The sequence below is a fragment of the Lichtheimia ornata genome, assembly GCF_029851405.1.
Source record: "Lichtheimia ornata isolate CBS 291.66 chromosome Unknown scaffold00049, whole genome shotgun sequence".
NCBI classification, from domain to species: Eukaryota; Fungi; Mucoromycota; class Mucoromycetes; order Mucorales; family Lichtheimiaceae; genus Lichtheimia; species Lichtheimia ornata.
Genome location: NW_026695369.1, coordinates 50,593 through 61,229, shown reverse-complemented (window position 1 = coordinate 61,229; position 10,637 = coordinate 50,593). Strand labels below are relative to the sequence as shown.

The 10,637-nt window shown below is 42.8% G+C and overlaps 4 protein-coding genes across 4 annotated transcripts; 3 read left to right on the top strand and 1 right to left on the bottom strand.

Moving 5' to 3' along the window:
• Positions 1-4: 4 nt before the first annotated feature.
• O0I10_008879 (uncharacterized protein) lies at positions 5-761 on the bottom strand (the record flags this gene model as incomplete). Its single annotated transcript, XM_058488880.1, has 4 exons — positions 5-242; positions 313-494; positions 554-663; positions 722-761. The coding sequence occupies 4 exons, from the start codon at positions 759-761 to the stop codon at positions 5-7; spliced, it is 570 nt and encodes a 189-aa protein (XP_058340300.1).
• Positions 762-939: 178 nt separating this feature from the next.
• O0I10_008878 (uncharacterized protein) lies at positions 940-1,710 on the top strand (the record flags this gene model as incomplete). Its single annotated transcript, XM_058488879.1, has 1 exon — positions 940-1,710. The coding sequence occupies one exon, from the start codon at positions 940-942 to the stop codon at positions 1,708-1,710; it is 771 nt and encodes a 256-aa protein (XP_058340299.1).
• A 512-nt stretch (positions 1,711-2,222) lies between these two features.
• On the top strand, positions 2,223-7,508 carry O0I10_008877 (uncharacterized protein; the record flags this gene model as incomplete). Its single annotated transcript, XM_058488878.1, has 32 exons — positions 2,223-2,376; positions 2,435-2,466; positions 2,526-2,563; positions 2,620-2,824; positions 2,883-3,601; positions 3,658-3,744; positions 3,805-3,846; positions 3,904-4,006; positions 4,064-4,120; positions 4,183-4,310; positions 4,367-4,443; positions 4,503-4,603; positions 4,671-4,782; positions 4,839-5,052; positions 5,107-5,189; positions 5,250-5,271; positions 5,336-5,447; positions 5,505-5,531; positions 5,593-5,636; positions 5,701-5,765; positions 5,834-5,965; positions 6,024-6,181; positions 6,233-6,316; positions 6,392-6,403; positions 6,465-6,491; positions 6,550-6,684; positions 6,747-6,870; positions 6,934-7,004; positions 7,065-7,088; positions 7,147-7,250; positions 7,303-7,379; positions 7,441-7,508. The coding sequence occupies 32 exons, from the start codon at positions 2,223-2,225 to the stop codon at positions 7,506-7,508; spliced, it is 3,438 nt and encodes a 1,145-aa protein (XP_058340298.1).
• A 2,523-nt stretch (positions 7,509-10,031) lies between these two features.
• On the top strand, positions 10,032-10,523 carry O0I10_008876 (uncharacterized protein; the record flags this gene model as incomplete). Its single annotated transcript, XM_058488877.1, has 1 exon — positions 10,032-10,523. One exon carries the CDS (start codon positions 10,032-10,034, stop codon positions 10,521-10,523), a length of 492 nt encoding a protein of 163 aa, XP_058340297.1.
• Between the last annotated feature and the right edge of the window lie 114 nt (positions 10,524-10,637).

Sequence of the window (10,637 nt, the reverse complement as noted above, 5' to 3'; positions counted from 1 at the left end):
ACATCTATAATCCCTTTTGAATCTTGCTAAGCAAATGATCTACTTGTGCTGCCATGTTGGGTTGGCCTTTCTTTGTCTTGGACATTAAACGACCCCGTTCACGTTCTCGTTGCTTGTAGTATTTTCTCTTTTCATACTCTCGATCGTCACGTTCTCGTTGTCGCCTTTTCCGCTCATCTTGTACTGATTTGAGTCGTTGTTCTTTCTCTTGTATTTGGGCCTTGAAAGGATTGGGTTTACGCCTGATAAGGAAAAACACACGTTAGCAACATGAATGATGCATGAATGATCTCTCTCTTCCTTTCCACTTACGTCTTCTCAGTCTTCTTTTTCTTTGCTTTACCCTTATCATCCTCATCTTCACTTTCATCGCTGTCTGTATCATCGAGATAAAATACTCGGTCATCTTGATCCTTTTTTGATGCTGCAGGCTTTTGACCGTTTGTGTATTCGACAATATTCCCCTCGTCATCAATCGTACGTTCCCCAAAGATCTATATCATTCAAGGTATCAGCAAAAGCTTATTTGAAACATGGTCCAGTCGAGATCTACCTCTTTGACATAGTCGGGTGTGTCTTGATCAAAGTCAACCTTCTCGATCTGCTTATGGTATTTGCGCTTGACCTGAGCCTTGTGGATCAACTCATTCTTTCGTTTCTTGACTATGCAATGGAGCATTGAGTATATGGTTGCCGGGAAATTATGGGTTGACAAGGATACCTTTGCGTTCGTGCGGATTGAGTGGGCGTTTTGGCGGCATCGATCGGGTGAAGGTTGGAAAAAGGAAGAGAGAAAGAGTCTGGTGGTAAAAGGTAAGTCACTCTCAATGGTCATTAATAGCGGCATGCATTGTGCTACCTACGAATGCCAATCATTCCCAAACTCACTTTGTCGCCCTCGTTTCTTTCTTTTCCCTTTTGCTCGTTTTTCCACTCACAATGCTCGACATTCGACGGCACGGCCTAGCTTTGTTGCTTTTGGCTCTTTCCAGTTACGCTAACGACAACACCACTAGCAACGCAACACTCGTATCCAACACAACAGCTCCTGAAGACGAGTTGACATCCACCACTAGTGGAGAAAAGACAACAGCAGTATTATTCGTGGCTGCATCACTCGCATGGATGACGTTTCGAACTATAGGCATTGGAGTGTACATGGTGATATCTTGGATGACATGGCCCGTGCTTTTCGTACTCGGATTGGTGTGGCGTATCTTGATCGTCCGACCTTGGGAACTCTTTGTATCGTTTATCCATGTCGTCTACCCAGTCGCATTGTTTTGCTTTGCAGCCGTATTATGTGGTACCATTATTGGCGGTTGTGCAGGTTTTGCAGCAGAGGCTATTGCATGGTTCTCCATTACAGCAACGTGGGGTCGTTCAGCAGCATCCATTCCAACAAAACGTATCCAAGCTGCTGAGGAACGGCTGCAACTGGAAGGTGGAGGCTATCAAGATGATGTTGATGACGACTATGATGATGATGATGATACAAGTACGGATAACGTTGGATTTGATTGGGATGTCAAGGGCAAGATGCCGGCAGCAGCTCTTGAAAAGTTACGTGAACGCTACCAGAAAGAAAACGACGACATGTATGATGATTGGGCATGGGAAGAAGATGATGATAGCATAGACACGTTCCCACGAAAACGATGGCATCACCGATCGAGTTCATCCACAACACCCATATCCATTGTACGATAAAGAAAACAAATGACTACATATCAGCATTATTACATCTCAGGGTATTGAGCAGGATCAGGTGCCTTCCTTTTGTCAAAAGTCAAACCAGGAGAAGAGATCACTTTTTGTGTCAACATATGGAGCACTGGTTACATCCCTTAAGTAGGATTATTCAGAGAGAGAGCAAGTTTATGCATTCAATGAAAGGGATAGACTCTTTTTAATACCATGTGATAGAAGGAGATGTTATGTAACATTGTCATGTTCCCAATAAAACAGCACATGATGTCCTTGTTTAGAAGAGGCACTAAGCTAACTTGCCGTAATCATTGATGCATCAAAGTGAACGTGATGATAAGGAAAAAATAATGACCCAATGCATCGTCTTTGTTTCTTTCAGCTGATGACCTTACCATAATGCCGATCCCTGGCATGGCAGCGAAACAGACTTTCTATAGCAAGTAAGTGTTAGTTGGTGGTTCATTATTCGGAGTACACGATTCCTCGCGTCGATTTTTGGAAGCGCAGCAACAATGAACTTCGCGACGCGCTCTACTCCTCTCTCTATCTATCTCCCTCAACCAATTCACCCCATTCAACTCATGGACGTCGATGGCCACATTGTCGCTCATTTTGTCGTTCTCTTTACAGCTCAAAAGCTTAAGAAATTCAAGACCTGGCAGGATGGTAAGCAATGTCGTTTACAATGAATATCGAAAGCACACGCTGACTGGACCCATTTCAGGCACAATGAAGTATTACAGTTTCAACAGAAAGGTAGCATTCAACAAGTGCATTGGAATGACTTTTATTCTTATGTTTATTTCTCAAACTAGCTTGTGTTGACTGATGAGAAGGGCTACCATATCGACAAGTAAGATCATGCATGAGCAAGTGTCATTGGTAGTACTAACTTGCATATGCTTGCAGAAAATTCAATCGCAAAGGTGTTCCCGATGTGGGCGATGAGATCGAGTTTGATGGGCATTTGGTGACAGTAGAGTCCTTCGAGAGTCAAGAGCCCTACGTCAATGAAGTGGTTACTCGACCTAGTGGAATGACAACAACATCATCTCGTCCTATTATGCATCCTGTCACTGCAACACCACCGCCACCATCATCATCCATCACACAGGTAACCTTTGCTTTTCATAAAACCTTGGCTACAACGTATTTCTTACATCTTCTTTCAGACGAATGTCAATCAACCTAACGACAATCGACATGGCAGAAAGAGACTTCGACCTATCGGGAATCGTCCTTTAGGGCTGTCGGCACCACGTATTCAGCCATCTTTATCCGCACCACATCCATCGACCACACCAACACCCTCCTCCATCACACACGACACTAATGATCAGCACATACGTTTGTCGAGAGTATCATCTGTAGAGCCAACAAACATAGCAACATCTCCACAACCTCACATATCAAGTACTATTGTCGAGTATCAGCAGCCGCATAATAATAATCAACAACCCAACTCGACAACCAATACCCGAGTTCACACACAGCATATTCCACAATCAATTGCATCTACTCAGCCATCAATTATTACACTTGACCCATCACAACAAATCGCAAACATCCAGCAAGAACCCAATAGCAGCAGCCTTCGAAAAAGACCAATAGAGCCGGATCCGATCGAAACGTTGGACCTTGATTGGGATGTGGATATAGACGAATCGATCAACACAGCACCTTCTACAAAGCAACCATCCTCAATTCAAACTCCAAATCCACCTTCTAATAATGCTTCGACAACGACTACACCTGCCACGACCAATTCAAGAACACCAGCACCACCTCGTCGAATGCGTGTGGGAATTTCAAAACGCAGCTTACCCAATGTCCCAGGAGAGCATCAACCTATCACTACTTCAAATGATAATCCATCCTCCAGTAATGCAAGGTAAATCAGGGATGATTTGGGAACAATGAACGGTTAATTCATATTTTCTTTGTTAGAGGGTCTTTTGTTTCAGCAGCTACCGTTATTCCTGATGAAGCAATGGATCAAGAGCCTGAGGCTGCTAATAATATACCAACCCCAACGTGAGTCTCATTCTATATATGATCTTGTTTTTCGGATTGCATCTCACACGTATTCAGTAGTGGCTCGGCTAAACCTTTCAAATCACCTCTCGCCGAAGGCGCGTAAGTACATGACATGTTTACATCAAGGATGAGTGAATAACAAATCATACTTCATAGACCTGTTCCACTTGTGCTCCAATTTCCTACTCGTGAAAAGACAATGACGATCATGAAGACCAAGAAATACCAAAAAAGAACTCGAGTTGTTCCGTCACGCATTGTAGGTTTCTTTGTGATGGTGATAGGATGCAGGGATCTAATCGGATGAACTTTGTAGCCAAATGTCAATCAATACAAGGAGGTTTTCCGGAAGATGATCCATGAGCATTTACAGGTAAATAGCTCCCTACTTTGAATACACCAAGATTGACCAAGCTAACGTGTGGGTTATTCAAGATCATGTTGACCAATTATGCAGTATACTACTTTTCGGTGCAATCAACCCTTGGCAACCAACAGCGTGGTGATATTGAGCGACAATTCCGCTACAAAGGAATCGGTTTTTATTCAACAACGCTTCACAGGTATGAAGGTTATTATGCTGTTACATTCATTCATGATGTCTAATTGGGTTTTGCAGTGATGGAAGATACCAAGAGTCTTTGAGATTTCGCATCAGGATTCGCAACCGAGAGCATCATTCAAAATACAACAAAGGTAAGTAGAGTGGGGTTGCGGCAAACAAGCGCTCTGACAAGAATGCTTCGTTGCTGTAGATGATATTTGGGTTATTTCTCGGTCATCCAATTTCGAGCCCCACGGCACATTCCTTGCAAGAAGCACATTTTATGGGCCTTTCGCAGATGGCATGCTCGAGGTAATTGAACAACTTTGCACATCACGTTGCACATCACGCTTACACAACAATCACTCACTTGCCTCAGATCGAATGTCTTTCCCCACGTGACGCTCGCGTTGCTTCTCAATTGGTGGTTCAAAACGGCAATCTATGTGCTTTGCGATCAATATCTGCCACCACCGAATTCATGATGCTAGGTAATTCGAATACTATGGCTCGATTTTTGACCCACATCCTAATCTTGATATAATAGACCATCTTGATGACAAGCTGGATAGATTGCCATTGATGCCGTTCTTGCTTGGAGATGGAAAAGGAAAGAAGAAAAAGAAAGACAAGGAGCCCCTACACCAGAATATGACCAACGAACCCGATTTCATTCGATTACGTCGAGAGGACAATATTGATGTGGAGAAGAAAATCAAAGAAACGATCGATCGTTATCATCTCAATGAAGATCAAGAAAGGTAACGTATTGAACATCATCATGTGCCATTTCGGGTCCTGATTTTTGCTTCCAGTGTGCTTCGTCAAGTCGCCAAATCGATCATCATTGCTCCTGGTTGGAATGATGAAACGGCCAATCCAATCGTGTTGGTGCATGGTATGTATTGTAGGGTGTGGTTAGGATGATGGATTGTTAGTAACCCATTCTATCTTTTAGGTGTCTTTGGTTCAGGAAAGAGGTATGTTAGGGATCATGACATAAGCTAAGGTTGTTGGTATCATACTCACTAGCAATTACTATAGTTACCTAGCAGCCGTCATTATCATATTCTTGCGAGACATTATCGACACAGCATGCCTACACCGCGAACCTGATGATTTAATAACGTTTCGTATCCTGGTCTCTTCTAATACGGTAAGCAACACCTTTTTAGCCCACAAAAGAACAATGGACTCATGCCTCCTTTGAAAGAATGTTGCCGTTGATCGTATCTTGGCAGTAAGTATGCTATCATTTTTATAATTATCAATGGCTAATTTCTTATTACCCTCTCTTTTAGTCACTACTCAAATTGGGCTATGATGAATTTGTACGCATTGGAAGGTAAGGATCTCTCACATTAGCCGTATGACAATTTTAGCAGCTAACGTCGATTTCATATCATCAGCCTGAAAAAGATAGCCAAGGCAGTTCTTCCATACACCGCAAAAGCCAAAGCATCCGGAAACGATGGTACGCTTACTACAAACAAGACAAGCTTGAACAAGTTTGCTGATCTTGCTCTTGCTTTATGGTGCTAGAAATCAAGGAACTCGAGCAAATGTTAGAGGATCCACACAACTCAGAAGAAGACGCCGATTTGATCGCATCTACGCTACAAAGGTTTAGGAAAAACGAGAATTCCTTCCAAGTGCAATATGCTCAAGTCGTGGGTAAGTTATATGGCTGGTGACTATTTTATGAGGAAGCGTCAACCAACAATGGATTCAGGTACAACTTGCGTTGCTTCGACATTTGAAGTTTTCAATGGTGTCACGTTCTCTTTGGCCCTCTTGGATGAAGCATCACAGCTGATGGAGCCGTTATCGATGGTCCCGTTATCAAGGTTTTTATGCAGCAGGCTGCTTATGATAGGTGATCCATTGCAGGTACGTTGAATACAGGCCACGTAAACAACTTTTACTTAATCGGGCTATTAGCTACCTCCCACTGTCACTACGGCATGCGATGAACACAATACTGGTGAAGGCATTGATAAAACATTGTTCGATCGGCTGACCGAGGTAAAGTTGTTTTTGAGGAGATCTATGTGTCATTGTCAGGAAGCTGACTATTTTCTTTGATTATCTTGTTCTTAGATGGGTCATCAAGTAAGTTTCTTTGTTTCATATTACAATGAATCACCAATGAAGGCTGACATTACCTTACTAGTCAATCATGCTACGAACGCAATATCGAGTAAGTGCAAAGGAGGATCAACTCGACAAATTGATAACCACGTATGGCTTGTTTCTAGTGCCATCCAAGTATATCAGCAATCAGCAATCATTTGTTTTATGGACGTAGACTTCGGAATGGCATCACTGAGGGGGATCGTTCACCTATCATCAGCGGGTTACCAAATCTAGCTTTCGTGGAAATCCCTGGGCAGGTAATATGGTGTTATTTTTAACTTGAATGAGAATCCAACATCCTTAACATGGCCATCCATAGGAGCAAAAAAGTCCGCGCAACCAATCCTTTTGGAACGAGACCGAAATCGCTATCGCTGCTCATATTACCGAAGCACTATCTAATCTTGGAGTCCCAGCCAGTGACATTGGCATTGTTGCACTATGTAAGTTCATGCATTGGAGTGCTACCCCTTTTCAGGTTGGCTGAGCTGACATTCTTTATCTAGATAAAGAACAAGCTGATCGACTAGCTGCTCATGTTGGCTCGAATGCTCAAGATCGAAAACAGCACGTGCAGGTAAATAACTTATTTATTACCTTCAAACGTGGTATTAAGCATCAGCTATCATCATCATAGATATCCACAGTAGATGCGTTTCAGGTACGGGTTGGAAGAGAGAAAGGAGAAAGGTATACGGGATGTTGACTTTATATATTAGGGAGGAGAAAAAGACGTGATCATCTTGTCCACGGTGAGAACAACCAATAGCGCATTCATTGATAATCCTCCTCGTGTCAATGTTGCATTAACGCGAGCCAAACGGTACGTATGTCTTAAGATGCATCTTTTCCTTCTAGGCTAACGCTTCTGATAGCCATTTGTTTATCCTTGGCAAGCAAGGTCTCCTCATGGGCAGCGATATCTGGTCCAGTATTCTTACACAATGCCAAGGTAAAAAAGACAATCACCTATACACACATCCACTTGCATCTCACATGCTTCGAATCAAAAGATAGTGCCTTCACGAGCCATGACTTTGCACGTTTACTTTCGCAATTGCAATTGAATCGGGAGCTATAAGCTACATATGCCTGAAGCTGAGTGAAGATTGTTATCCTTTATGGTACCTGCTTGGATAAACGTGAGTATAAGGATTCCCCTATGTATACAAACAAGGATACTGAACCTCTCTGCTTTGTAGTAGATGATTGCGAGAGATTGGAAATAAATCATTGATTCTACGAGCAGCATCTTGAAAGCAGACGATTAATGCATTGTGCTTGGTGAATAGGCAGCTGCAGTGGCACGTTGTGTATGGATAAGGCATCGACATGGGATGAACGGCATTTATTGCTCGCTGGCGGTGAAAGCGGTCGGCATGCGTTGTTGCTCTTGCTTGTATGCTACAGCTGGTCGATCCAAATCTTGGGGGATTAACATCTGGAGCTGCGTCATGTTGCACGCCTTCTTTTTGACTCAATCTAGATATCGGCGTATCCATATCTGTGTGCTCGTCCTTCTTGTGTATCATTGATGTCGATCGATCGCCCATGCCACCTTTTTCAGTTAATGTAGATCATTCACTTTTTCGGTCATTGTTTTCAGTAGCGTGATCATTGCCATCGTCGTCAGGTGATGGGGAAAAATAAAGGCGATCAAGGCGTATCACTTGCATCTTGTTGGGAGGAGTACTACTTGTAGCTTGATCATGTTGGCATGGCAACTTCATGTTTCCATGGCTTCTTGTATCCAGGCCCATGGTTACATGCATTCTCATGACACCAGCCTATAGTAAATTCCTTGTGTCACTTGTCACGACGAGTCATTCTTGTTTTCTGGGGACAGCCATTATGTAATCTCTGGTGCTTCTTGAGGATCATTGAATTCTGATCTTAGTAGTTGTTGCATTCATACCAATAAAGCCTTCTTCAAAGAAAGTCATTTCCCAAAGTATAAGATGTCATGTGTATCCATGTATGTCAATGATTGTTTACCACGCGGAGGAGAAATCATGATCCTTGTCGGAAGATAGTATTGAATACCTGTCGGAAGATAGCTTGAATACCTTCTCTCCATTCTTTGACATTCATACCTGAATATGGTAATCCGAAATAACTGATCGACAGATGCAAACGTAAGAGGGGATAAAAGAAGGAGCGAGACCAATTGCGGAGTAAGGGGTAATGATGTCATTAGACAGCAAATACGTAACACCTTGTCAGACTGCATGAAAAGAGAATCTCGACCCAGCCCACAAGGAAATCTGTGCACGCACTGACCACGTTTAAGCCCCACAAGTAATATACTTGTTTGTCGCACCCTTCCGGATTATGAACCAGAAATGTCAAAAATGCATTCCCATTTCTGCTTGGACGCGCGGCCAATGCTCTCTTTCTTTCTTCTCTTTTCATTACCACTCCTCATGGCGTTACAAGCATTATTACATTTTCGTATCTACGTCTTCCCCTTCAATACTATGCAGCAGCAACAATAGCAGCACTATAGTAGAAAGCTCGCCCATAATTCATATACAAAGTCTATGCTTTAAGGCAACGCACAATTGAAAGTTGAAATATGGAATACCACATGGTGACAAAAAGTGAAGCATAGCGAGGGGTGAATGAATGTGGGTAGTTTCAATCTGATAATATGAGAAGCTATGATGCATTATTGTGTGTTGGCAGAAGATTGTGTGCCTTGCCTCGTTTAAACTTTCGTCTGGTTAGTCCGATCGCGTGTGTTACATAATTACTTATTCTAGAAGGCGATCATACAGGGTCGAATGCACGTATCCAGGGCAGCCTTAGGTCTAGACACACATGTGCTATGTTTTCTATTCCTACAACTGACGTACCATCTCCCTCTAACGGCCGTTCAAGTGAATATGGAAAACGCAAGATATGTTATAGAAATGCAAGCAACACAAGCTTTTGCACCACCACTTTACGCCTCAATATTATACCGAATTACATACATACCTTCTTTGTCACTTACCTTTTATGTGACAATGGTTTGGCATACTTCAATATGTAGCCGTTATGGTGAATTCCATGCGTTTAGTTGGTCATAAAAGTTTGGAATCCGTAATAGAGACAAGGTTTATATGAAGGATTGATCCATAATCTTGGTAATGATTGCTCTTAGAAGGTGAAGGGTTGAGCAGCATGAATCATAGGTATCGTATGCATAATCGCTGCATGCACATGGTATATTCCTTAACCCAGAAAGCTGGTTAAGGCAACCATAAAGCGTGTGTTTGATGGTTTCACGGATATCGGAACGATGTCAACTGTCCGGTCAAGGAGGGAAAGGGGATAATCGATGAATGATTTATATAAGCCTCTTTATGGATGACCCTCGTTTACGTCGTGTATTTTTCTTTTTCTCTCTTATCCCATCATCTATTCTACGTACTTAATTGTGCAGCCGCAATCCCCTTTTTCTACCACATATCGCTGTACATATATACCCCTTTACTACGGATATTCCGTTCCACCATATAAGCATCACGCCAAGTATTGTTTTTCTTCTATGCATTCTTACGACCAGCTGGAGCGTCTTTTATCGATTGCCAACCACGCATCGCCTTTATTGTATAACTTCATGTCCCAATTCCCATCCGACAACAAGCAAGCCCCTGATCATCTACCTATTACTTCGACGGCTGATTTGCATTCCTATGATGGATTACAGCCTACAACAGCGCCTTCTACTTTTTTCACGGTGAATAGCCATGGCAACTATATGGTCAACAAAGCCGGTATTCCAGCATTTATGATCCCAGCTCCGCGTATTCGTACACCGGGAAGTATGCAAGAAACGCTCGATTCACTCCGTGATGATTGGATTTCGGTGGACATTGTATTCCGATCCCTGCAAAGTGCCTTCATTGTCAAACCAAGCACGTGCGCTGACTTGACTGAGGACGAGTACCTGGATGATGTCGATCGAGAGTTATCCATAGCTTACGATGACCTAATGGCTCAAGTACGAAGGCTTTATCGTCAACTTAACAGACTTTCAAGAGAAATGTCTCAATACAAGGCGGCATCGTCTAGGGATACATTATGCAACAACGGCGGTCTTCAACAATGACAACAATGGACGTCTGGTACGACCATCCACCCCGCCACGTTTTATTCTCCACAACCACGCGGCTAATCAACTCCGCTCCCTTTCTTCCACAATGGCTTGGAAGCCCTTTTCAAA